Genomic DNA, 26575 nt, shown 5'->3' on the forward strand with positions numbered 1-26575 from the left:
TCAGCCTTCCAACTGAGGCCAAGATTCAAAGAACTGTAGAACTGGTTCCAGACCCCAACGGGGAGGAGGTTGGGCTTTCACTTGTCAATTAGCCCTGCACCCACTGCCATACAAATCACTTTTGAAACTTTTTAAAGTAACTTATTTTATGGAATGGATGTAGGGGAGATTTGTTGGTGAAAGTGGGAGGAAAGTCAAAAATTCCAGCAGACAGCCTTTCCACCAATAGCATGTGATACTTGATGGTATGGCAACACAACCTGTTTTTGTTAGTTACATTTAAATCAAAGCAGAATTTTTCCATTGATTTTAAATGGACTGGCTATGTCACTCTGTCCCATGCTGAAGACTCTAAAACAAGACTAGATACACTCTAAATTGCCCCTCAAAAAATTGAACATGATTCTCAGTTAATCATAACATTGAGCAACGGTGTCCAGCCTGAAAGAAACACTCACCACACTGTAATACAGGATACAGTCTACGTCAGGGGGATCTGGGGTAGCCATGTTTCAGTTCCTGTGTACAGATGGCTTGCTGGTGCAGAAGAAATTATTTTGCTTTAAACATTAATTGGCTTCTGCCTCAGCAATGAGTAAATAGATTATCCTCCATCATGTCCACTCATGCAAGGGAACACCACTCCAGTTGCTTTATGTAACATTTTTGCAGATGCTCTTCAAAAGATTAAATATTTCAAGACTTTTGTGCAAACACTTTCATCCATTGGTAAGTATATGTAGATTGGCAGAGTTCTAATGTCTTTAAATCCATATCTATCTATCTATCTATCTATCTATCTATCTATCTATCTATCTATCTATCTATCTATCTACAAATATATATTTAAAAAGCCATATATATAAACATGTATTTAAAAATCTCAACATCTGTCAGAAGGGGATATATATCTATATATATCCTTCTGACAGATGTTGTTTTTTTAAAAAAAGCAGGAACAGAAGCATCTTGATCAACTTCACACCTCATGTTTCATGCTTCAAAAGTTGCAATCCTTTTTCACACCACCTGCAAACATTTCATACCACCTGCAAACAAAGTTCTGCTAATTCCCACTTACCTCCCGTAAGCGAATCGTCTGTCTTTGTGGTGATCTCCAAATGTGTCCCACAGCCTGAGAGAAACACTCACTTCATCAACCACATCCCGTGACCGTTCAAGGACCTGAAAGAGGCACATTTCTACTAATAAAATGCATATAGAATTCCATGGAGGAAAAGCTCTGGAAATTACTCTAACATAGTGAAAGTCTGAATTCAGACTGTTTATAAACTGTGGTTTGGTACAATGCTTGAATTGAAAAATCATAGTTAGGACCCTCACCTTCAGATGCTGCTGTACCATGGAGAAGGGAACAAATTTATGAAGCTGAATGCCAGGATGACTGAAAGTGAAGCTGGCCTATCAGCTTAACCAATTACCTTCAAGTACACTTTGGAGTTCAAATTGTGGCCTAGGTCCTAAATGACACCTTGTGCAAGCCACAGTTTGGCATATGGTATTATGTACTTTGAACTGACTTCACAATGTAGGCATATTTGTATAACACAGTCAAGACAACAAACAATGAAACCATAAAATTTGACTTGTGGACTCTGTGTGGATACAGGGGGAACTCAAAACTTTGAACAAAGATGAATTACATGTATTTTATTAAGAATGCCACTAATAACAATGACCAGATACCAGAGGACTCCTGCACAATTGTACAAAAGAGGAAATCCTGACAGGTGGGTCTTCCCTGTAGCACTAAGACAAGACTTGTTGCTGAAATTTTTGATCCTGTACAACTACAACATCTTAAACCTTTATTGCATTTCATCACTCACTAAGACTAGAGGCTGGAAAGAAAAGGGAGAGGATAATGAATCAAAACAGGCGTGCTAAATTGTACTGAGACGTATCCACCGAACAGCAGTGTCCTAGAACTGAACAAACAGCTCTTTAAAAATTAACCACAGGAAGAAAAATAACATTCAGACATAAAGCGACCACATGGAGCACACACCCAATATCAGATCCAGGTGGGCACAAACTGTAACACAAGTATCCAAAGACAACACAGATACTGCACCATGAGAACTGCCTTTGGGATGATGCGGTTCCACAATTTCTACGTTCTATAAAGATGCTGTAGTTACAAGTACTTGTTCAGGAACAAAAATTTCAGCACCTGCAACAAGTCATGTCTCAGTGCTGACGTGAAGAGAGTCTACCGGCCCATTTCAAATTATTCCTTCCTGGTATTTGCATACCCAAACGTACCACTTCACCTGTGCTTAGAGCCCATGACAGAATGATGCCAACTCACTCATCTCAAATGAACATATCCATTGACACCTACCTCTTGGCAGACCCGGTACTGATCAATTGCCCAGACAGTGGGTACGTGAGTGGCCAGCAGCTGGTACTGGGTCAGGGTGGTGTTGCATGCCCTGGCGCAGATCAAGCGCGTCTTGCCCACGGCATTGTCCCCCACGACCACGCACTTGATGGTCTCAACATTAGGTCTTTCGTAGTCCATGTCAGCATCCATCTACTGGAGACTGCAACGAGACAATAGGTATGACGGGGCTTCTCGGAGGGTTCCTGCTCTTTAAACAGGAGTGCTGCTACTTCAGTTTGCTCAAAGGCGAGAGCGAAGCTCAGACTGAACAGCACTGGCTAATTTATATACCTCACTTGGTTAGTCAAACCCAAACAGTGGTTTTGACCTTGGATGCTTTCCTTCCCACTTGCAGCTGTTATTTTCTGCTTGGTTTTCTATAAACACAGGCCCCTTTAAAGGAGATAAAGTGTGGCAGAGCCCAGGCCGCTGGCCAGACTGGATGGCAGGAGTCTTAGCTTTATGGTCAAGCCCCGCTTTATGAATCACTCCCGACTGCTACCCCGTCGCTCCCGTCACACCCACATTCCATTCTGAACGGCAAACAAAACTAGCGAGGTGTTTTTCAACACACCTTTATTAACATACCGTTTTGTGTTTTGGTGTTATAAAGCTATAAAAACAGGCAGCTTTCAAATCACAAGGGGCAGGGGGCAGAGAAACAGAAACAAGAATAATGTGGAATTCTGGAGTTAAGCAGATTTGTGGACTGGAAAGAAAAACTGATAGAGATCAAGAAATCTAATTGGTTTAATAAATCTGCCTCATTTTGTGTTTTTAAAATATGCAATCCGTATACCTAACTCAATTAGAATATACAGTTTACACATTTAACTCAATTTGAGTAATAAGAGAAGCTCATAAAAGATCAAAGAGGACAATGACCTTTCAGTAATACAATACATTTCATAATTTCTTAAACTTCTTTAACTTTCTCTAATCATTCTTGTGCATTTGGCAACAAATTTTGCTTCCAGTACCACACAAAACAAGTCTAGCAGAAGGAATTAAATGTAAAGGAATTTCCTGACTAGATTGTTTTACTAAAAAAAGTCCAGATTTAAAGTCACATTAAACCCTAACCCTTTCCTCAATTTCTCTTAGTCCGAAAATTCACAGCACATGGACAATGCCACCCTACATGAAGGAAGTCCACCCATCTGATGCACCACAGTAGCAACATCTACTTGAGACGTTATACATCTTTGCAAAGCTTCATGGGAGTGAGATAAATTTGATGTATCGTCTTAAGCAAGGTTTCTTTAACATTCGAAGATACAGTAAAAGACATTCCGAGACATATTGAATTCTAGAGTAAACCAGGAGGAACAGGAGCAAATAAATCAGGAAGGCACCAAGAAATCTAATGGATCCAATACATCTGGCCCATTTTAATCACCGCTTGCTCACTTTTAAGGTACGCGTGAACACATGAAGCTGCCTTGTACTAAGTCAGACCACCATCTAGCTGCGTACTGTCTATTCAGGCTAGCAAGGAGTTGTCTTGGGCAGAGAAAGGTCTTTATCAGGGGTGGCCAAACTGTGGCTCAGGAGCCACACGCAGCTCTTTCACACATACTGCATGGTTCTCAAAGTCCTCACCATCCTTGCTTGGAGAATGCATTTAAAGTTGCTTTCTTTTCCCCTCCCCCCAATCTTTTTGCCTTCCTTGCATCAAACATCTGACATTCGTATGTCCTCCAGCTCTCAAACATCTGACATTTGTGACTTGTGGCTCTCAGACATCTGACTTTTATTCCATGTGGGTCTTACATTAAGCCAGTTTAGCCACCCCTGGCCTTTAGCAACATCTGCTATCTGAGATCCTTTAACTGGAATTTCCAAGGACTGAACTTGGGATCTTTTGCACTGAAATCATGGGCTCTACCATCAAGCCACAACCCCCATTTCTGATCACAATGCAAATTCTTAACCATTCACTAGACATGTACTAAGGACCTATTTTTTATTTATTTATTTTTATTTATTTATCTGAGATTTATATCCCGCCCTTCCCACTAGGTGGCTCAGGGCGGCTTACATGTAAAACTAACATAAAATATAAAATTAAGCATTAAAATTAACATTACATAATTTATAGTTAAAAATCTAAACATTTGTTATATACATAAAACATTAAAATCATTCAGCGGTCTTAAGTTATGCTCAATTCAAATTCGATGTTCAGTGTTCAGTACTCAGTGCCGGTCAGTTGTGGGCCAGCCGGAAGAGGGCTGTCTTACAGGCCCTGCGGAATTGGGTAAGGTCCCGCAGGGCCCTTACCTCTTCCGGCAGCTGGTTCCACCAAGATGGAGCCATTATGGAGAAGGCCCTGTCCCTTGTAGCTTTCAAATGGGCTTCTTTTGGCCCGGGGACAACCAGGAGATTTTGAGTTCCCGATCTCAGTGCTCGCTGGGGAACGTGTGGGAAGAGATGGTCCCTCAGGTAGGCAGGTCCTAGGCCATATAGGGCTTTAAAGGTAATAACCAGCACCTTGTACCGAACTCGGTAGGATATTGGCAGCCAGTGCAGAGCCTGAAGTCCTGGCTGGATGTGCTCCCACCATGGGAGCCCCAATAACAACCGGGCGGCGGCGTTCTGCACCAGCTGCAATTTCTGGGTTTGGCACAGGGGCAGCCCCATGTAGAGGGCATTGCAGTAATCCAACCTTGAGGTGACCGTAGCATGGATCACCGTTGCTAGATCGTCGCGCTCCAGGAAGGGAGCCAGCTGCCTTGCCCACCTAAGATGGAAGAATGCGGACTTGGCAGTGGCTGCTATCTGGGCCTCCATTGTTAAGGAAGGCTCCAGAAGCACCCCCAGGCTCCTGACTCTATGCGTCGCAATCAGCGGCGCACCGTCAAAAACCGGAAGGGGTATTTCCCTTCCCGGACCCCAACGGCCCAAGCAAAGGACCTCTGTCTTCGCCGGATATAGCCTCAGCCCGCTCTGCTTGAGCCACCCAGCCACAGCCTGTAGTGCCCGGTCCAGATTTTGTGGGGCGCAGACCGGCCGGCCGTCCATGAGCAGATAAAGCTGGGTGTCATCAGCATACTGGTGACAACCCAGCCCGTACCTTCGGGCAATCTGGGCAAGGGGACGCATATGATTGTGTGCCCAAGTGTTTCAAGAAACCAGGTTTCACCTTCCGATATTTCTTGTAGGGAATGCTAGTGCAACTGCAGTAAACTGGATTGCCGTACCCCAATCGCATGCTACAGTGGATGCTTTATCTTATGTGTGTTGAGTAATCCTCATGCTGCAGTCAACACATGTACAGCTGAACATGTGATTCCAAGCCCACAATTATCCAGGCCTGGTCCCTGATTTCATTTATAAAGCGGGCATATGTTAGCTCTTACAAACAGATGGGCACATGAACAGGCAGGATGTACGTGCAAACACTGTAACAGGGCTTGTGTGAAGAGGGCTGTCAATGCAGAATCGAAATCTAAGAGGAAGATGGTAAACTGGGTTTGATTTCTGACTCCTCCACTTGTAGCTGCTGGAATGGCCTTCGGTCAGCCATAGCTCTCACAGAGTTTTCCTAGAAAGAGCAGCTTCTGGGGAGAGCTCTCTCAGCCTCACCCACCTTATAGGGTGTCTGTTGTGGGGGAGGAAGATAAAGGAGATTGTGAGCTGCTGAGACTCTGAAATTCAGAGTGGAGGGCAGGATATAAATCCAATGTCGTCATATTATTATTATTAGTACTACTTTATTGTAATATATAATTAAATAATTGTACAACTCATGGCCTGGTTGCTAACAGGCCATGGACCGGCACCGGTCCACGGCCTGGGGGTTGGGGACCCCTGATCTAAAACATAAAATAAAAATGAAATCACCTAATAGCTGAAATAGGGATGTCGATGTTTACAAAACGAATAATAGAAAGCAATGTTTCATTCCCCCATGTCAACTTTACTACCTTGTTATGCTGCCTACAGTACATTCTGTATCTCTTTGCTCAGTTCTCTTCTTAATTTTAAAAGATAACAGGCCCTGACAACAATGACACGGACAACTGAGAGACAAAGTTCAAGAACGCTATTGAATGCCTCCTGAAACCCACATTCGTAAGAACATAATTCATGCTTAAATTCTCTAGCTAGAATACTTAAGCACAGTTTCTATTTAACAAGCAGTGTTGATAAAACACAGGAGTTTATTTTTGCTGAGCCACATGCAAGAGAACCTCAAGTGCAGCCTTTATACTTTCAGAAAGGAGGGTCTGGCAGAGAAAGCTGGGGAGGGGGCAGTGGGGCAGGGAAGGGGGTGGGTTGAAGTTCAACTAGAAAAAATCTTAAGGGAAAGGAAGAACTTTGCATTGCAGAAAAATATGTAGTCCTTTAAACAAAATCAACATAAAAAAGACGTTTTCAGATGTGGCAGAAAGGAGATGGAGAGTCGTTCAAAATAAGACGCTATCGAATTCCAAGCCAGTCTAGGAACACTTCTGTATTTCCTTGTGGCTGCTTGTGCGTAAGGATGGTATCACTTCACTCTGCTCTGGTAAGACCTCACCTGGAGTATTGTGTTCAGTTTTGGGCACCACATTTTAAGGATATAGACAAGCTGGAACAGGTCCAGACGAGGGCGGCGAAGATGGTGAGGGGTCTTGAGACCAAGTCCTGTGAGGAAAGGTTGAAGGAGCTGGGGATGTTTAGCCTGGAGAGGAGGCGGTTGAGAGGTGATATGATCACCATCTTCAAGTACTTGAAGGGCTGTCATATAGAGGATGGGGTGGAATTGTTTTCTGTGGCCCCAGAAGGTAGGACCAGAACCAATGGGTTGAAATTAAATCAAAAGAGTTTCCGGCTCAACATTAGGAAGAACTTCCTGTTAGAGCGATTCCTCAGTGAAACAGACTTCCTCAGGAGGTGGTGGGCTCTCCTTCCTTGGAGGTTTTTCAACAGAGGCTAGATGGCCATCTGACAGCAATGAAGATCCTGTGAATTTAGGGTGTGTGTGTTTGTGAGTTTTCTGCATTGTGCAGGGGGTTGGACTAGAAGTCCCTTCCAACTCTATGATTCTATGAATAGTATTCAGCCTGTACCTTCAGGTTGGCAGGTCTCTTTCTCCATAGGACTTACTCAGGGGCTTCATTGGGAAGGAGATACTACCAAGCACAGTTGGAGAATCCATTGTATCCCTCCTGTCCTCAAAAAAGCCCTCCATAGTGTCCGGAAGGGTGCGTATGAGGGGAATGGCTGCAATCCTGAGAATATTTCCCTAGGACTAAACCCCACTGAATACAATGGGGCTTACCTGCTCATGACTGCAGCCAATCTGATGCAGCAGAAACTCCTCCCTGCCCCATAGCTATGTGTTTCGGCATAAACAATTACAACAGACTGTAAAAGAGAAATTCTTGTCCTCTATCTTGTTCAACAGCATAAAATCTGACACTCAAGGAGACCACTCTGATATACAGTGTGAGAAGAGATGCTGAGGTAACACACAAATTCCCCTCCATTTTGAAATAGCAGCTCTTTAAAAAAAAATCACAATAATCTGCTGGAAAAATTATCAAAATATGTATGAGAGAGAAAAAGAGGAATAAAATCCAAACCCACCGCCATCTTTTCTAGAAAGCTGATGCTGGGATTTGTTTAAACAGAAGCTTTCCTGGAAGTGTGCAATAACTGTCAAAACATAATTGAACCTTTTTATTCTTACACTTTATTTTCCTACATAGAAAACGCAATTTTAGAATTAAGGAACAGATATAATTAGAGAGGCAAGGCAATTTCGCCTCATACCGTATAATCACTGCCTTTTCTGCCCACCCACTGTAGCTACAGAATGTGCATTCAAAGCATCCTAGTAATATTTTAAAGGGCTACTCTGTTGCTCAGTATTTGCTCTCTAATCAATTTCATTTTCTAAGGCTTAATATGGAATTATTTTAATGATGACTGGAACCCAGGATGAATTTTGCTGATCGTTTAAACTGACATGAATCTCGAGCCACAGTATGGGAGCTAAGTATTGCCTACATAATGGCACACGCTGAAGGGGAAATTAAAGGGTGCCCAATCAATTGTATATTTCACTGCCAGTCTAGTGCGGAGCAGCATCATTATCCTGCCATGATGATCTATACATGTAGGAGACTGATCCATCTGGAAAACCACACTTGGGCACAGTGGCTAAGAGGCAGAGCATCTGCATTGCATGCAGGTCACTGGTTCAATCCCCCGGCGTCTCCGCTTGGATCAGATAGTAGTTGATGGGAAAGAACTCTTCCTGAAACTTGGACAGCTGCTGCCAGGCAGAATAGACCAGGGATCCTCAACATGGGTGTCATGGGGCCCACCAAATGCTTTTTGAAAGCGGGAGGGTCTAAGACAGGTGTTTGCCCAGCAGACCTTCTGATTCGACTGTGCAGATTTAAAGGCATCCTGTTAAACAGAGGTTCAGTCTGAAATGTCGAAGAGTTACTATATATAACGTTGCTCCATGACATTTTCTGGCTGACTCGGCCTCCTATGGCAGCCATTTTGTGATTGAGCCCACTGTCCTGTGTCAGAATTGTAAAGGCATCTGCAAGGTCAAAAAGGCTGAATTAGGGAATCCTAACCTCGATAGGCCAGCTTCATTATGTCCATCCCTTTGGGTTTTACAACCAACTATAAGGAGATGAAACAAATGTGAAGACAGAAGGATGTGTGGAGGCAGAAGAAGAATCAAGGCCTACCAAGGAGGTTGAGAGAGCTGGCCAGCTATGCTGCTCCTTCACTATTTATTTAGGGAATTTATATGGTCTCTCTCCAGAGTCCTAATATGTTAATATGTTTTAAAATGGCAATTGGGGCCTAGTTCTAACTTCAGGTGGCTAAACCTGTGCCTGATTGTATGGAGGACTAGCTCATAGGATACCCCCCTCTAAAGAGGTTATGTGGCAGGGAGCTCACACATCTGAATGTTCCCCCATACACAAAGATACCCAACACATTAAAAAAAACCCACGAGATGTCAATGAGAAGGCAAAGACAGAACCATTTCCAGTGCCTCTTTCAAGCCATGAGGCTCCAATAGCCCATCTCGACTAGACAGTTGGTGACCAAAGAGTAGAGAAGGAGCTCACCCAAGAGCCCAGCTCAGGGCCGGCATCAGCATACCCTGAGGTGAGGCAGCTCCTAGGGCCCACTGCCGCTCTCTGTACCCATGCTCATAAATGCCCACAGCCACTGAGAAAGGGCATGAGAGTGGTCACAGTGATGGCACTCCTCGTGGCAAGGGCAGAAGTACCCCGAGCAGCATACACTGGCCAATGCGGTCAAGGAAAGGGCGTGCAGGTGATGCAGGTGAGCATGGATGATGGAAGGGCTTGCAAGGAGAAGGACAATGGGCAGGTAAGGGGCATGCAGGTGTGGGGGTGTAACGAATGACATGAAGGGGGGGCCGATAGTGTGCAGATGGGGTCCCACGGCACTATGGAGTAGTTTTTATGATGTTTTTAGTATGGAGTAGTTTTTATGATGTAACCTGCTCTGAGCCTGTGCTACGGGAAGGGCAGGCTAAAAATCGAATAAAGTAAATAAAAAATAAATAAAGGAATGGAGACAACAAAAGGGATAAAACTGGTTGGTGGTGCACCTAGGAAAACCTACACAACAGACACCATCTCAGCAAGAAGATCTCAAGAGTTACGGCTATTGTTAGTTCAGTCTTCGGATTAATTTGTTGTGTAATCAGCTCCAATACTGATAAAAATATATATATGTACTAAACAGAAAGTCATAACAGGCTTGTACTTGTGTTGGGGGGGGGGGGGGGGACAAACACTGGTAGCAAGTTGTCAGCAAATGGAAGCAGGAGAAAACTAGCCTGTGATGGAACACAGCAGCACTCTGACAAGTGATGCTATTCAAAACAGGTCTGGCCAGGCCAGCCGCTGCCAGATTTCATTTCACTGTAATTCCTGCGCTAATCATCATGGTTTTGTTGTTCTGCATGCACGCCCCCCCCCCCCAGCCACAATTATATTTGCCTTTGGAGGTTTTTCATCTTGTTTCCCCAACTAATGCTGAATTTGCACTCACACCACTCTGCAAGGCTCCAAAAAAGCGGGTGGCAGGACTTGTGAGAAAGGGATGCGATGGAGACAGTTTAGCATCGGGGCAGGATCTCATGGCACAACTGCCCATTTTGTGCAGCTCTATTCAGGGCTTTTTGAATAGAAAAATCCCAGCAGGAACTCATTTGCATATTAGGCCACACCCCCTGATGCCAAGCCTACCAGAACTGCGTTCCTGTGCATTTCTGCTAAAAAAAAAAGACCTGGGTCTATCAACCTTTTGCATTACTTGTTGCTTCTGTAATATAATGTAGCCACTGAAGCAGCAATTTATATGTCACACATGAAGCTGCCTTTTACTGAATACTGGCTCCATCAAGATCAATATTGTTCACACAAGACAAGCAATGGCTCCTCCAGGATCTCAGACTGAGGTCTTTCCCTTCATCTACTGCCCTGGCCCTTTTTCACTGAAGCTGCTGGGGATTGAACCTGCGACCTTCTGCATGCAAAAACAGAGACTCTTCCACTGAGCCACAGCCCCTCCCTGCATGACTGATGACTGGCATGGGAAGAGGAGGGCTGCTTAGCACTTTATCCTTACCCTCATTTGATCACTAAGAACTTCTTCAGCTGAAAGTTCTTTTGCTGAAAACAATTTATGTGGAGCTGTAAAAAGAAGACTGTAGATTTATACTCCGCCCTTCTCTCTTAATCAGAGTCTCAGAGCGGCTCACAATCTCCTTTCCCTTCCTCCCCCACACCCTGTGAGGCGGGTGGGGCTGAGACAGCTCTCCCAGAAGCTGCCCTTTCAAGGACAACCTCTGCCAGAGCTGAGACTGACCCAAGGCCATTCCAGCAGGTGCAAGTGAAGGAGTGGGGAATCAAACCCACTTCTCCTAGATAAGAGTCCACACACTTAACCACTACTGGCTCTAAGGCTTGGAGGGAGGGTGGATATACCCCAAAGCTGGGGGGGGGGGATAAGTTTCAGGAATCATTCCTTCCTCTTTGCTGCCACCTAAACCCAGCCTGCTACTGGCAGCAGAAATCTGACAGAGACATGCTAATATCACCCTGACAACATAATACTTTCTTCCCCATGAAACCTAAAGTGCCCATAAGTAGATGGAATCCATCTAGAAATAAGATAGATTTTAGTCAACAGGATAATATGAGTTTGTGAAGGTTCTTCTGAGAGAGGAGCTGACAGCATGAATTGAGAGGGCTGGGAAACTGGTAAATGCAGAAAGTGAAAACAAGAATTCACTTGGTATTAAGGCACGATGTTCTGTAAATACGAAGACTGTTTTGCTTTCCAGAAGACAAAATAATGCCACTTCATGTAACTATTATCCAAAACAGGAATTTCCATTTAAAGAGTATAAGTTCTTGAATTTTCCAGCACATTCTGAAAGCCATCACAATCAAACAAGTTTGAAATCAAGAAGATCTTTTGACTGGGATGCCAAGAGGCATTTGTCTGTGTATTTCCTGAGACATGGAAGCAGTGACCTTCCGTAGTAGTCTGAAGGTTGGAGAAGGAAGCAAGGAGCTTGCTGTTATTTGTTGATATTCTGCCAGAAGACTAACAGCTACCAAGAACAGTTCTTGGGGAACATCTAGTTTAATAAGAGGGCTTGTGAAGTTCGCCCTCCCACCCCAGTGTCCCAAACAGACTGACGCTTGGAGCTGGACGATGAAGATCCCCAAAGCACCTAGAACTGTGTATAATCATGGGATCTGAAGGAAGGGTGCCCTCAGAAACCACAGAAAAGACACCTGAAGTCCACTCAGTCTCTACAGGGGTGTTAAGTATGGAAAACAGTATGAGAAAGTCTGAGGATCAAGCTGACACCAACAATCTAGGAGCAGTCCATAAAGCACGACAGGGAAAAGCACACCATCTTTGAAGAGCCAAGTCAAGTGATATCGGAAGGGACAGAGGTCAGTGTTTCAGGTACTAATAGGGATGTTACAAAATAACTACCCTTGTTCTGAGAAATGAATAAAAGGCAAAAGGTTTGACAGGTTTAATCAAACAACTAGGGTCCCTGGACTGAAGCCATCCTAAAGTACTGAACCTCCACTAAGACATCAGAATAGCTATGGAAAATCTATGCTTTATAAGCCAAGAATAATTTAGCTTTGAATTAGAAAGGGCAGAAAGTGTGTACAGAAGCAAAAACTGGAAATGCATGTCCAGTTCACCTCCCGTTTCCATGCCACCATTCATTTTTTATTCCTTTCCTAAATTTATCCTAGGCTTCCTTGCAGACTTCTGCCCCCTTTCACATCAAATTATTTAATTGTTTCCTGTTAAATCTGTGAAGCCTATGGTTTTCTTACTAGTCCATGCTAAAGAGGCTACAAAAGGACCTTACTTTCAGATCAATGGACATAGCAGTTTTGAATACAAGAAGCCATAGTAGGGTATCAAGCACTAGTAAAGCTGCTGTAAGAGCCCTGTGGCGCAGTGGGTAAAGCTGTAGTACTGCTGTCCTAAGCTCTGCTCACGACCTGAGTTCGATCCCGGCAGAAGTTGAATTCAAGTAGCCAGCTCAAGGTTGACTCAGCCTTCCATACTTCCGAGGTTGGGAAAAAGAGTATCCAGTTTGCTGAGGGAAAAGTGTAGATGACTGCGGAAGGCAATGGCAAGGGAAAGAAAAGGTCCCCTGTGCAAGCACCAGTCGTTTCCGACTCTAGGGTGATGTTGCTTTCACGACGTTTTCATGGCAGACTTTTTACGGGGTGGTTTGCCATTGCCTTCCCCAGTCATCTAAGCTTTCCCCCCAGCAAGCTGCGTACTCATTTTACTGACCTCGGAAGGATGGAAGGCTGAGTCAACCTCGAGCTGGCTACCTGAAAACCCAGCTTCTACCGGGGATCGAACTCAGATCATGAGCAGAGCTTAGGACTGTAGTACTGCAACTTTACCACCCCGTAAAAAGTCTGCTGTGAAAACGTTGTGAAAGCAACATCACCCCAGAGTTGGAAACGACTGGTGCTTGCACAGGGAACTACCTTTACCTTAAAGCTGCTGTACCTAGAGATAAATGATTTTTTTTGTAGCAGGAACTCTTTTTCTTATTAGGCCACACACCCCTGTGGTACCCAATCTTCCTGGAGCTTATGGTACACCCTGTACTAAGAGCCCTGTTAGCTCTTGGAGGATTGGCTACATCAGGGGGTGTGGCCTAATATGCAAAGGAGTTTCTGCTAGCAAAAAAGCCCCGGTTATACTACTGGGGGGGGGGGACCTCTATCGGTAAGGAAACATTTTAAGATGTTCTCTCAGTCCAGAGGCAGATGGCTGAGTTGAGACACTTTTTCAAACAAGAGGGTTAAGACCCCACTAAGCTCTGCATTAGCTACGATGAGGGCCAAAGGGAATCACTCTATACAAAGGCAATGTGCCTCTGTGTACCAAAACGCTGGAGACAAACAGGCGAAGACTATCACCTTCATGAACTCCCCGAGGCATCTGGTTGGCTGCAGCTGGAAACAGACGGCTGGACTTTGGGCTGATTCAAGGCAATTCTTGAAGTGTATTAGGCATACTGCTGACCTACAGAGTTTGCACTAAAAACAGCTAAAAAGCATCGAAGGAGCTCACCCTTTACACGGTGTGCTGCTTCCAAATCCCTAGTTTAAAATTCTTGCTGTACAGGACATGGGCAGAAAATCCACATGCTGCCATGTCTGGACTGAACCAGTCTGCTCCTCTGTGCTCTTTCTTGTCCTTTTCGGTCCTGGCCCCGACCTGGTGGAATCAGCTCCCTATGGAGATCCGGGCCCTACCTGGCTTGTTGGCCTTTCGTAGGGCCTGTAAAATGGAGCTGCTCTGCCAGGTTTTTGGATGAGGCAGTGGACATCTATTTATTCGATCGGTTGGCCTCTCCCCTACTGCACCACTGTATTGTGGTACTATTTTTGTGCTAATATGTACCGTAATACCAATTTGCCATTCTCTAGTATCATCCTGCTATATTATTGTTATATCATCTTGCTGAACCATCCTGTTGCACTTTACTGAATGTTGTAATTGGGGTTTTATCATGATCTCCTTGTGATTTTATTACTACTTTGATGTACTCTGCTCTGAGCCTCCAAATGGGGGAATGGGTGGAATATAAATATAATAATTAATAATAATAGTAATAAATTTCCCTCTGTCTTGGCCACAAGAGATGCAGCATGGATTCCAAAATGCTACTTGCCACCTGGTCCGTGACACATCTGTGCAATTGTGAAATATTTGCAGTATGGTTTTGTGTGCTCTTCCAGTTGCAGTTTTTGTGCATTCTTTGCTGTTTATTGAGAGCCAGTCTGGTGAAGTGGTTAGAATGTTGGGCTCGGATCTGGGAGAACCAGGTTCAAATCTCTGCTCTGCCACAGAAGCTTGCTGGGTGACCTTCGAACAGTCACACACTCTTGGCCTAATCTACCATTACAATTATTGTGAGGTTAGAACAGAGGAGAAGAAAACAACATAAGGTGCTTTGGGCCCCCACTGGGCAGAAAAGCAAAGTATAAATGAAGCAAAGTAAAAATAAAATAAGTGCAAGGATGGTGGAATTGCTCTACATGTCCACCAAAAGCTCAGTGACAAGTCTAGTACAAACAACCTAATTCAGGGGTGGCCAAATTGTGGCTGAGGAGCCACATGTGGCTCTTTCACACACATATTGTGTGGCTCTCGAAGCTTCCACTGCCACATCCACTGGCTTGGAGAAGGCATTTGTCTCTTTAAATCACTTCTCCAAGTTAAGTCAGATGACAGTTTGGAGAATGCATTTAAAGTTGCTTTATGGCTACCTCTCCCTCCTCCATCTATTTGCCTTCCTTCCTTCATTGCGGCTCTCAAACACCTGACAGTCATGTCTTGCAGCTCTCAAACGTTTATTCTATGCGGCTCTTACGCAGTTTGGCCACCCCTGATCTAGTTGCTCCATAGGAGAGTAAAATGATGAAAATGAAAAAACCCAAGCTGGGTTGCAGGCAAGGTAGCATATGCAGTCAAATCTAATGTGACGTCAGTGGTAGGAACAAGAGTAGGGTAATGTCCAACTCAGATAGAGTCTGTAATCACTACCTTTCTGATTCCTGTCTTTTGCCCACAATTTATGGCCTAAAGCAGGGGTGTCAAACTCATGAGGGCCGGATCTGACATGAGACCTTGTCGGGCCAGTTCATATTAGGCAGGGCTGCGCCATGAACATAAGAGAAGCCATGTTGGATCAGGCCAATGGCCCATCCAGTCCAACACGCTGTGTCACACAGTGGCCAAAAACCATTGAAACCATTTCACATATTCTTTTGTACTGCCCTTTTTATGTAAGTATTCGCTGTCGATTTTTGGATCATATTCTTCTAAATAAGATGGGTCTGGCTGATCCTGATAAGGTCCTGCTTCTTCTGAAGGATGTTACTCCTGACATAACTGCGAACACTGCCTCATTTCTGTACTGGGCCAAAAAGATTCGTCAAGACAAGGACCAGTTTTGTTGTCTCATTTAACCGTAATCCTATGTAACTGTGTTTTATTCCTGATATTTTGTGTCTTAATCTATTCATTGCCTTTTAACCTATTGTTTCTTAACTTTTTTTATATGCCATTAAAGGTTGATTTGATTTGATTTTGGCCAAAACCCCCCCAAGTGCCATCAGAAGGTTCACGAGTGGGTCTAGAAGCCCTTCCACTTTGCGCCCCCCAAGCACCAAGACCAGGACCTATTTAAGATTAGGTAGCAGAGACAAACTATATAAAGGACACTATTGAAGTTTTTTTTTTTAAAAAAATAAATAAATAAACCTTTAAACATGCTTAAAACATTAGCACTCATTGGTCTTAAAAGTGCTTTCTTTGTAGCTCGCCCATAGGATCCAGGGAACTGGGCAAAGGAAGCTCTGGCTCTTTCCTTCCTTCCCCATGGGACCAGGACAGGGAGGAGCCTCAGTCAAGAGAAGGGAAAGACGCTTGCCTCAGTCGCTCTGCAATTGAGAGGGCCTGGCAAAGCAAGCTATCCCTCCTTCCCCTTTCTCCCCAAGGGAGGAGCCCCAGCCAATGGAGAAAATAGAGGTTTTGTCTGTAGTTCCTGTGTAAGTCTGCAAAGTAAGCTGTTATGCAGAAGGAAGCAAGAGAGAGGGAGAAGGAAGCAGATGGCAGCCAGTTGCTCAGGGACCTGATAGGAATCATCCAGGGGCCTGATTTGGCCCCCGGGCTGCATATTTGACACCCCTGGCTTAAAGAGTCAAAATGTCCAGACTGCTTCTTTGTGTTACTATAGCATCTCAGATGAATACCATTTCTCCTTCATCATGCCTCACATTACCATGTTTGTTACATGTTGAAATAACAGACATTATTCATTCATAAGACTGAATGGGGACCATAGCACTCTTAAGATCAGAGCTGTCATACCCGGAGAGCGAGTCTGTGGGTGTGCAGGACACCAGAAACTGACATGTCGTTCAAAGGGTAGATTTATATTTATCTTACTTCATTTGTATGCTGCCTTCCTCCCCAGTGGGGACCCAAAGTGGCTGACATCCTTCTCTTCTCCGTTTTATCCTCACAACCACCCTGTGAGGTACGTTAGGCTGAAAGAGTGTGACTGACCCAAAGCCACCCAGCCACGTTTTCCATGGCAGATCAGGGATTAGACCCTGGGTCCCTGGAGCCTAGTCCAACACTCTAACCACCACACCACAAGGGCATGTATGACAGTTGGGCCTCATTTTGGGCAGGAGTTCACAGGAGCAGAACTCCAGAACCTCTAAATGTTATTGTGCTCTTTCGCGCCACCCCTCCCCCAATACTTATTTCTAGGTTCCATTGTTACACACACATAAGAATTTTGCTGAACCCTAAGATTTGACAAACTTTCTAATATTTACCCCCACAAAAAATGAGAAAATAACCAAAATATATCAAGCAGACAGATGGAAATTTTCATCATGCCACTGTGGCCACATTTGTTGTTCAGTCGCACAGTCAAGTCCGACTCTTTGCGACCCCATGGACGAAGTCATGCCAGGCCCTCCTGTCTTCCAGCATCCTCCAAAGTCTCCTCAAATTCGTGTTTGTTACATCAGTAACGCTGTCCAGCCATCTCATCTTTTGCCGTCCCCTTCTTCTTTTGCCTTCTGTCTTTCCCAGCATCAGGGTCTTCTCTAGTGAGTGCTCCCTTCTCATTTGGTGGCCAAAGTATTTGAGCTTCAGCTTCAGCATCTGACCTTCCAGGGAACAGTCTGGGTTGATTTCCCTTGGGACTGACTGATTTGATCTTCTTGCAGTCCAAGGGACTCTCAAGAGTCTTCTCAAAAGCATCTTATTTTTCTGTACTCAGCCTTCCTTATAGTCCAGCTCTCGCAGCCATACATTACTACTGGGAATACTGGCCGCATAGGAGAAAGTAATTTTAAAAACATAATGGGAGTAAGGTTTTAGGATGACAATTATAATTCAAGAAGCATTGTAAGGTGGATGCTGAGCTGACAATTTAGTACACCTTCTGGTGATGTCAGGGGTGTGTGACATATGCAAATGAGATCTGCTAATGAGCTCCAGCACCTCTTTTTCTATGAAATGACCCCTGATCCCATTGTCAGGTAACTGTTTTGAGCAGCAACCTCACTTGCGTTTCTAAGCTGTAGATCACGTGAGTTGCTTTAAGATGTTTGGTAATTTCTCTATCCCATGGTGCTGCATGGCATGCTGTTAAGCTTTGGCAGTGAGTCCAAAGATGAACCCCGTACGTCCCCGAGGCTGCTGTACACAAGTAACCAAGCCTTTTATTTTATTAAAATATTATGAAGTTTTAATTATTTATTTCATTTTTGTAAAAGACTTATTCTGCTGGCAACACAATCAAAATCATATAGCAGAAAAACAATCTAATACACCTTCAAGACTAGCATTAGATGGCACAAACCTTAAGTCCAAGCGTTGTCTCCTATCTATTGCAATATCAGCATATTACAGTACAGGGGTGGCCAAACTTGCTTAACATAAGAGTCACATAGAATAAACATCAGATGTTTGAGAGCCGCAAGACATGAACGTCAGATGCTTGAGAGCCGGAAGGGAGGGAGAGAGGGAGATGGGAAAGTCAGAGGTGGAAAGAAAGCAACTTTAACTTTAAATGCATTCTCCAAGCTGCTGGCTGGCTTGGAGAAGTGATTTAAAGAGATAAATGCCTTCTGCAAGCCAGCTGATGGGGTGGTGGAAGCTTTGAGAGCCACACAATATGTGTGAAAGAGCTGAGTCGCAGTTTGGCCACCCCTGTTATAGTCCCTTTTGTCCTTCCAAGTCTGTAAGGCAGGTTGAGCTGTGGGGTATTATGGCAGGACCAAAATTAGCAAAGGAGTTTCACAGCTGAGCAGTGATCTGTCTCCAGCTGCAAAACCACACATACACTTGGTGCCACCTGTGAAGGAAAGTGTGCTTTGCAGAGGAGCAAAAGGAAAGCAACGATGTACATCAGTGGTGCTTATCTCTATGAACAGAAGAAATAATAAAGCATGCCGCGTTTACATTTCAGAATGCAGAGCACACGCAAAGGGAAAAGAGGTCCCACTGAGACTTTGTTTTTGGATTCTCTACAGCTATGAACCCCCCTCCCCCAAAACAAAAAAATCTTTCTTAATTCCCCTTACATGTTGGCCCCTCATCCTCTTTCTTAGAGCATATGTAACCAGTACTGCAGAGAGCTCTTCCCCATATGAACCAACACAGTTGTCCAACATAAACATTCTTAAAGGGTCCATAATGCAACTGAGGTCAGTAACAGCTTGCTTATACAAATATTCTAGCATATAGTATAAGCTGAAGGCAGGAGCGCTTAGGGCTTGCACAGATGGCACACCGTCAGTTCTGTGCAAATGCTGTGGTGTGCAAGCACCCTCTCTCTGCACATTTGTGCAGCACTTGGCACTGCTGTTAGAAGCTAGTTCAATCTAAGCCAAGGGTGTCAAGCTCATTTGCTATGAGGGTCAGATCTGACATAAATGAGACCTTGTCGGGCCAGGCCATGTGAGTGTGCATCATAAAATGCGATGCCAGGCAGCAGAGACATAAGCTTCATAAGGGACACAGACAAACACAATTAAAGGTTTTTCAAAACTTAAAACATTAGCACTCATTGGTCTTAAAGGTTCTTTCTTTGTATTTCTTCTATGGGATCCAGGGAACTGGGCAAAGCATGCTATCCCCCTCCCCTTCCTTCCCAAGGGAGAAACCTCAGCCAATGGAGAAAATAGAGGTTTTGCTCTATAGCTCCTGTGCGATTGAGCAAGCCTGGCAAAGCAAGCTGTGATGCAGAAGGAAGCGAGAGAGGGAGCAGGAAGCAGATGACAGCCAGTTGCTGGGGCCTGATAGGAGCCCTCAAGGGGCCTGATTTGACCCCTGGGCCACATGTTTGACACCCCTGTTCTAAGAGCCAGCAGAGTGTAGCAATTAAAGCAGGGGTGGCCAAACTGTGGCTCGGGAGCCACATGTGGCTGTTTCACATATAGTGTGTGCCTCTCAAAGCCACCACCACCCCATTGGCCAGATTGAAGAATGCATTTAAAAGTTAAAGTTGCTTTCTTTCCACCTTCCCGCCCTGTGCCTCTCAAACATCTGATGTTCATGTCTTGAGGCTCTCAAACATAAGACATTTATTCTACGTGGCCCTTTTGTTAAGCAAGTTTGGCCGCCCCTGGATGTGTCGGACTAAGATGTGGGAAAACCCAGATTTAAATCCCCACTCGTGCCACAGGAGCTGGCTGGGTGACCTTGGGCCAGTCACTCACTCTCTTCCCAACCTACCTCACAGGACTGTTGTGAGGATAAAGCAGACAAGAGGAGAATATAAGCTGCTTTAGGTCCCCACTGGTGAGAACGGTAGGATATAAATAATGCAAGTTAACAGTTCCTCAGTGCTCAGAAGGGAGTTGTTCCCCATTGCCCTGAGAAAAGGATCTCTTGTACAAACCCTATATTTGCAATATGTCCCACCCACACCATAGGAAAATATTATTTTAGCCAGTGAGTTGACCTCTAGTGAGACCATATTTCAGCAGCTCTGGTCATCCAAAAGGTATATTAAGTGCTGTCAAGTTAATCTCACATTCAGCAATTATTTTGATAATCTTCTTTTTAGCATCCTGCAGTTCTTCCATCTGTGTACTCAAATGGTGCTTCCTATGTGCAGGGGCGGGCGGTAATTTAAAAAAAAAAACTGGCTCTGCAAATTTACAGTGGTCACGGACTTCAATGGACTTAGAAGAGCATAACAAAATGGCACAGTTAATTATCGCGGGGAGAATTATTAACTTTTGGAAGATGAGAGCCAGACAGGTTGTTGCCAAACCGTGCTTTCATGCAATGAATGAGCACACCATAAGGATATTAGCACACAAATTTAAGTCCAATTCATACAGATGTGGACCAAATTACTGGCCACAAAACACCCTCGAAAGCGAGAAAAACTAATCTCCTTTAGTGGATCCAGGACTCCAACATTCATCTGTGTTGTTCACGGATATTTTCCATAGCCTGAAAACACATATTCAAAGAACTTCCAAATTATTAGGGCAGAAATAACACCAGAATCTATGTCTTCTGCATTAGTCAAAAGCAGCATAGCAATTGATTTCAGGTTCCATGAGCCCTTGTTATCTCAAAGTATCAGATGCGCACAGACTCCCAAAGCCACCTGCAGAAAAGTTCTTTACACTAGTAATGTACATAAGACTACATTGGATAGGAAGTAAGATTTATATGGCGTACTATAGTGTTTTGGGTCAAAAAAACTGCAACACCTTTAAACTGAGTTGTTAAAACAAACTAGATTTTGCCTTAAAACCCTGTGTGGTGTAGTGGTTGGTGAGTCAGAACTAGGATCTGAGAGAGCCAGCTTCGAAACCTCCCCTCTGCCATGGAAGCTTGCTGGGTAACCTTGGACCAGTCACATTCTCTCTACCTAACCTACTTCATAGGGTCATTGTTGTGAAGATAAAACGGTAGAGGGAAGAACGACACTGCTAGCTGGTTCAGGCCCCACCGGAGAACAACAATTAATAATAATTACCATACAGCATTGTGTGCAGTACAAACAGGAGATACTAAGATTGTCTGGCAGCTGAAAGTTCTAGCTCTTTCACCACTAAGTGATGAGCTAGACTTGTTTTTTGGGCTGAGAGAGTTCTGAGAGAACTGTGACTGACCCAAGGTCAGGCAGCTGGCTTCATGTGGAATGGGGAATCAAATCTGGTTCTCCAGATTAGACTGCCTCTACACCACTGCTGGGGGAAAATGCAGAAATGGAAAATAGTATCTAAGCACAATTTCTTTGTGCACTTTATTTCTATTAGTTTAAGTGTACAATGCGCAGATTCTTATCTGGAAAAACCAGGTTTGATTCCCCACTCCTCCACTTGCAGCTGCTGGAATGGCCTTGGGTCAGCCATAGCTCTCGCAGAGCTGTCCTTGAAAAGGCAGTCTCTGTGAGAGCTCTCTCAGTCCCACTCACCTCACAGGGTGTCTATTGTGGGAGAGGATGGTAAAGGAGATTGTGAGCCGCTCTGAGACTCTGAAATTTGAAGTGGAGGGCAGGGTGTAAATCCAATGTTGTTGTCGTCGTCTTACTATTACATTGTAATATATAATGAAATAATTATACAACTCATGGCCCAGTTGCTAACAGGCCACAGACCGGTACCAGTCCATAGACAGGGGTTGGGGACCACCGCTTTGGAGGATACAGCTCTGCGTAACTTACTAACTTAGCGGTGATTAATTAAGGAGGACATCATAATGGCTATTGGCCGGGGACCAAACACACATGTGATGGGGCGAATGAACCAGATACGTGATTTTAATCTTCCTTTGCTTTGAAATATATATATATTTTAAATCTTCCTTTGCTTTGAAATATACGTATCTGTAGCACTTCTTAGCATTTATTCAGCTCCACTGGCTTGCTAGGCGCTACATGTTTGGCTACAGTTCAGCAGAACGTCCAGGAACAGAAAACAAAACGCTTGGGTGAGCTACTGTCAGTCACCGAGAATATTCTGGCATCGGCTCCTGGCTCTCAGTGCGACCATATGCAGTACACTTCACAAATCTGTGCAAACAGATGTGCAGAGCCAGCTTTTCAGCTGCGTTACGGCCAGCAGCAGCCAAGTCGGTCAAAAGGGTTCGATCAAACTGCCCATGCCTTGCCTTTTTGGCTTTTCAACAGGGTCGCTGGCTGTCGGTGCCCCAAGTCAAAAGGGAGAGAAAATGCAAAGAGCGCTACTAAAAATGCTTGACTACATCATAAAAGGTAGGGGCACAACTCAGCCAAAGTTCAGGACTTTCAAGAGACATTTTCCCTCCCCTATGGGCCATTGAAAGAAATGGCGTTTAGCTTTGGAGCGCTGGCTTGATCTACTGGTCACGTTCCTCCCATTCATGAGAAAGCATTCAAGAAAGAGAAAGTTGCTTGCTGAAACGGGACAGGCGACTTCTTTAGGATAGGTATGCACATTCCCAAACCACTGTAGGTTTGCATAAAAAGCACGTGGAGAGATCCTCCCCCCCCCCCTTTTACTTTGAGGTCACAGATTCACTGCAGGCAGAACGGGATTAACAATTAGGCCAAGTAGGCACTGGCCTATGGGCCCCCACCCCTTTAGCGGCCCCAGGCCAGCTCATCCCCTCCGTTTCCCCCCAACTTGCAGCCCTCCCAGCCTGCACGTGTAACCAGCACCTTGCCTGGCGCGACCTGATGCTGTCGCCAACTTTGCCTCTTCCCTGCAGCTTCGTAAAAGCAGGCTGCAGCAGGGGCCGTGGGGCGGGGTGCTCCAACTCTGAAATAATTTGCAAGGAGAGCCCCCCCCCCCCCAGATTTCGACTGCCTAGGGGGCCTCTGCACGGTTCGATCCGACACTGAGTGCAGCTCTTCTGGGCGTGCTTGCAATGCTCCCTCGTTCCGTGTGGCTTCAAATCCCCCTCCCCCCCCCCCCCCGCCGCACGGCAGCCCTTTGCAGTTGTCACAGCAACCCACAACAGACAAGCGACTTCGTAGCCTCGGCGGGGACAAAAGGCAGCCCGGGAGGGAAGCTGCAAGCGCCCAGCCCCGGAGAAAGGGCACCGCTCTCTCCCGCCGCGCGACTCCTTTCCCTGCAAGCCTAGCCGCGCCCTGGCAGCAAGCGTGCTGCACCTGCTCGGAAGGGGGCGTGGGCCAGGGCAGCGCCGCGCTCTTGCAGCAGCCAGGGCGTGCCCGCGCGAACTTTCTTCGGTGGGAGAGATGCCTGGCACACGTGGCGGGCGAGCCTGAACGGCTACGAAGAGCGGGGGGCGAGGCGCACGGCACCTTACCCGGGAGGGACGGACCGGACGCCTTCCAACGCCGCCGCGGATTCCCCCGCCGCTCCTTACGCAGAGTGCGCAACGCAAGCGAGCAGCCCCACTTTGCACAAAGGCAGCATGGCGCTAGGCTCGCCCTTTGCGCCCGCTTCCCCGCAGCTGCAGCGGCCGACGCGCGCCCCGGCCCGGATCCGCCCCTCCTCGGGCTTCAGCGGGAATCGGCAGCAGCGCGGGGCCAAGCTCCCGAGCAGCGGAGCAAGCCGCTTTCCCTGTGACGTCGGCAGCCTCTCGCTTCTATTTATACTCGACCATTGGATTTCATTCATGAAAACGGGGGTGGAGGGGAGCGTAAGGAGGCGGGGCAAAAAGTCAACACTAGAGAGACGCGCCGAACGCCTGATAGGGCCGTTTTCCAGCCGCCTGGCGGGCACACTTTCCAAAAGAGCCTTAACTGAAGCATTATTCTAAGCCTGCTGCAGGCACCGGCGGGGAGGCTTTTTGCTCTCCCGCTGGGCATTTTGGTGATCGGCTCGGAAGCTTCCAGGGGTCAGCTGTAGATCAGGGGTGTTGAACTCATTTGCTATTAGGGCCGGATCTGACATAAATGAGACCTTGTTGGGCCAGGCCATGTGTGTACCTATTTATGATTAGGTAGCAGAGATATAAATTTAAAAAAAACCACAAACACAAATATATAATTTTAAAAAACTTAAAGCATGTTTAAAACGTTAGCACTCTGGTCTGACTAAAAGGTGCTTTCTTTGTATTTCTTCCATGGGATCCAAGGAACTGGGCAAAGGAAGCTGTGGCTCTTTCCTTCCTTCCCCAGGGGACTGGGGGGGGGGGGGAGCCTCCGCCAATAGAAAGAAGAGAGGCTTAGCTCAGTAGCTCTGCTGTGTCATTGAGAGAGCCTGGCAAAGCAAGCTATTCCTCCCCCCCTCCCTCCCCATGGGAGGAGCCACAGTCAATGGAGAAAATAGAGGTTTTGCTGTGTAATTGAGCAAGCCTTGCAAAGCAAGCTGTTATGCAGAAGGAAGCAAGAGACAGAGAGAAGGAAGCAGTTGACAGCCAGTTGCTGGGGGGCCTGACAGGAGCCCTCTGGGGGCCTGATTCGGCCCCTGAACTGCATGTTTGACACCCCTGTAGACCTTCTGGGATTACAACCAATGTTCCCTCTAAACTGCAGAGTCTTGTGAGCAAAAAGTCTACTTTGCGAGCTACTGGTATTAAAGTTGTGAGCTGCTGCATAAATTATTGTGCTCTGGGGTCATCCTTCCTGAGCTAAGACAAAAATGTGTGAGCTGGAAGCTAAAAATCTGTGACCTAGCTCACGCTAACTCAGATTAGAGGAAACACTGATTACAACTGATCCCCAGGGGTGCTTTGGAAGGTAGACTATATGGTATTAGTCCCTCCCCTCCTCAGGCCCTGTGCCAAAATCTCCAAGTATTTCCTGACCTGGAGCTGGCAACCCTATTTGGTGATAAGCTGGCAACCCTAATGAAAGAAGTCGTCTCAGCCAGGGCTTTTTTTTGTAGAAGAAGCCCAGCAGGAACTCATTTTCACATTAGGCCACACTCCATGATGTCACCATTATTTCGCACAGGGCTTTTTGTAAAAAGCCTGGCAGGAACTCATTTGCATATTAGGCCACACCCCTGGCACCAAGCCAGGCAGAACTCTGTTCCTGCGCATTCCTGCTCAAAAAAAGGCCTGCATCTCACACATAATGTTGGGGGGGGGGGAAGAGAACCCCAGTAGAGTAGCATCTGCTAGGCACAGTGACTGAGGGAACCCTCCACCATCAGAAGCACTAAACCTCTGAACCCCAGAGCCAAGAGACAACAGGAGAAAGTATCAGCTTCCATTCCCTGTTGTCAGGACCGGCCCTAAACTGTCTGGCACCCTGCACTGATGTCACCAAGTCACATGGGGTGCCCAATTTGGCACACCCAGAAGGCTAGCACCCTAGGCAATTACCTAGTTTGCCTAGTGGCCGGGCCAGCCTGCCTGTTGTTGGCCTGCCAAAGGAACTGTTTGGACACTGTGTGAGATAGGATGCTGGACTAGATGGAAAACTGGTAAGATCCAGAAGGGCTTTTCTTAGGTTCTTAACCAGCAGCGAGCTATGTTCTTTTCTGTATCACTAACAATGTACCTGCCTGACAGAATGGAAGTTGCTGCTGTTGCTGGTATTACTCGCTCTACCCTACTTTGCCCACCCCTACAAAAGTTTACCCTGAAGCAAGTCCCTGGGATAAGTGTACTACATGGCTTAGCAAGGAGACCTACGTAGAAGTGTCCTGGGCTCCAATCTGAAGAAGTGTGTGCACCCGAAAGCTTATACTCAGAATTAAACTTTGTTGCTCTTAAAGGTGGCACTGGACTCAGATTTTGCCCTACAACCACCTGCTAGCTAGCCCAATTGAACTTAATGGGATTCACTTTTGCATGCAACTTGCATTGCCACCCCCCCCCCCCAAAAAAAAATTATAACGCAGCCAGGGAGGCTGTCCGCTTGATCAAAGTGAGAGAGATCCGTTACCCTTTCGAATAATTTCCTATTAAAACCCATCCATCCCTCAAATTGTAAAACGTAATGCAAACACTGCTGGTATAAATAGCGACTTTGTCTGAAACAGCTGCCTCCAATTTATAACCTTACAATATCCTGTTGTCTGTTCTGCTTTGCACATAACGACTTTTCACACATTGATGTCCACCACCACTTATGCAGACTGGATAGACCAGGGTAGCCTGATCTCATCAGATCTCAGGAGTTAAGCAGGGTTGGCCAAAGCA

At 45.7% G+C, this 26575-nt stretch overlaps 2 protein-coding genes across 2 annotated transcripts in view; one reads left to right on the forward strand and one right to left on the reverse strand.

Annotated features, from left to right (window-relative positions):
* CDK1 (cyclin dependent kinase 1) overlaps positions 1–26575 on the forward strand; it is a 286235-nt gene that overhangs the window by 76982 nt on the left and 182678 nt on the right. The gene's annotated exons all lie outside the window — the stretch shown is intronic.
* Positions 1–26575, reverse strand: part of RHOBTB1 (Rho related BTB domain containing 1) — an 81961-nt gene that overhangs the window by 44048 nt on the left and 11338 nt on the right. Inside the window, exons 2-3 of the mRNA XM_060241094.1 lie at positions 2366–2567; positions 1082–1185 (exon numbers count right to left, since the gene is read on the reverse strand). Coding sequence (XP_060097077.1) covers positions 1082–1185; positions 2366–2557 — 296 coding nt within the window. The 5' untranslated portion in view covers positions 2558–2567. The remainder of the gene's footprint in view (positions 1–1081; positions 1186–2365; positions 2568–26575) is intronic.

Source organism: Heteronotia binoei, chromosome 6 (genome assembly GCF_032191835.1).
Source record: "Heteronotia binoei isolate CCM8104 ecotype False Entrance Well chromosome 6, APGP_CSIRO_Hbin_v1, whole genome shotgun sequence".
Taxonomy (NCBI): domain Eukaryota; kingdom Metazoa; phylum Chordata; class Lepidosauria; order Squamata; family Gekkonidae; genus Heteronotia; species Heteronotia binoei.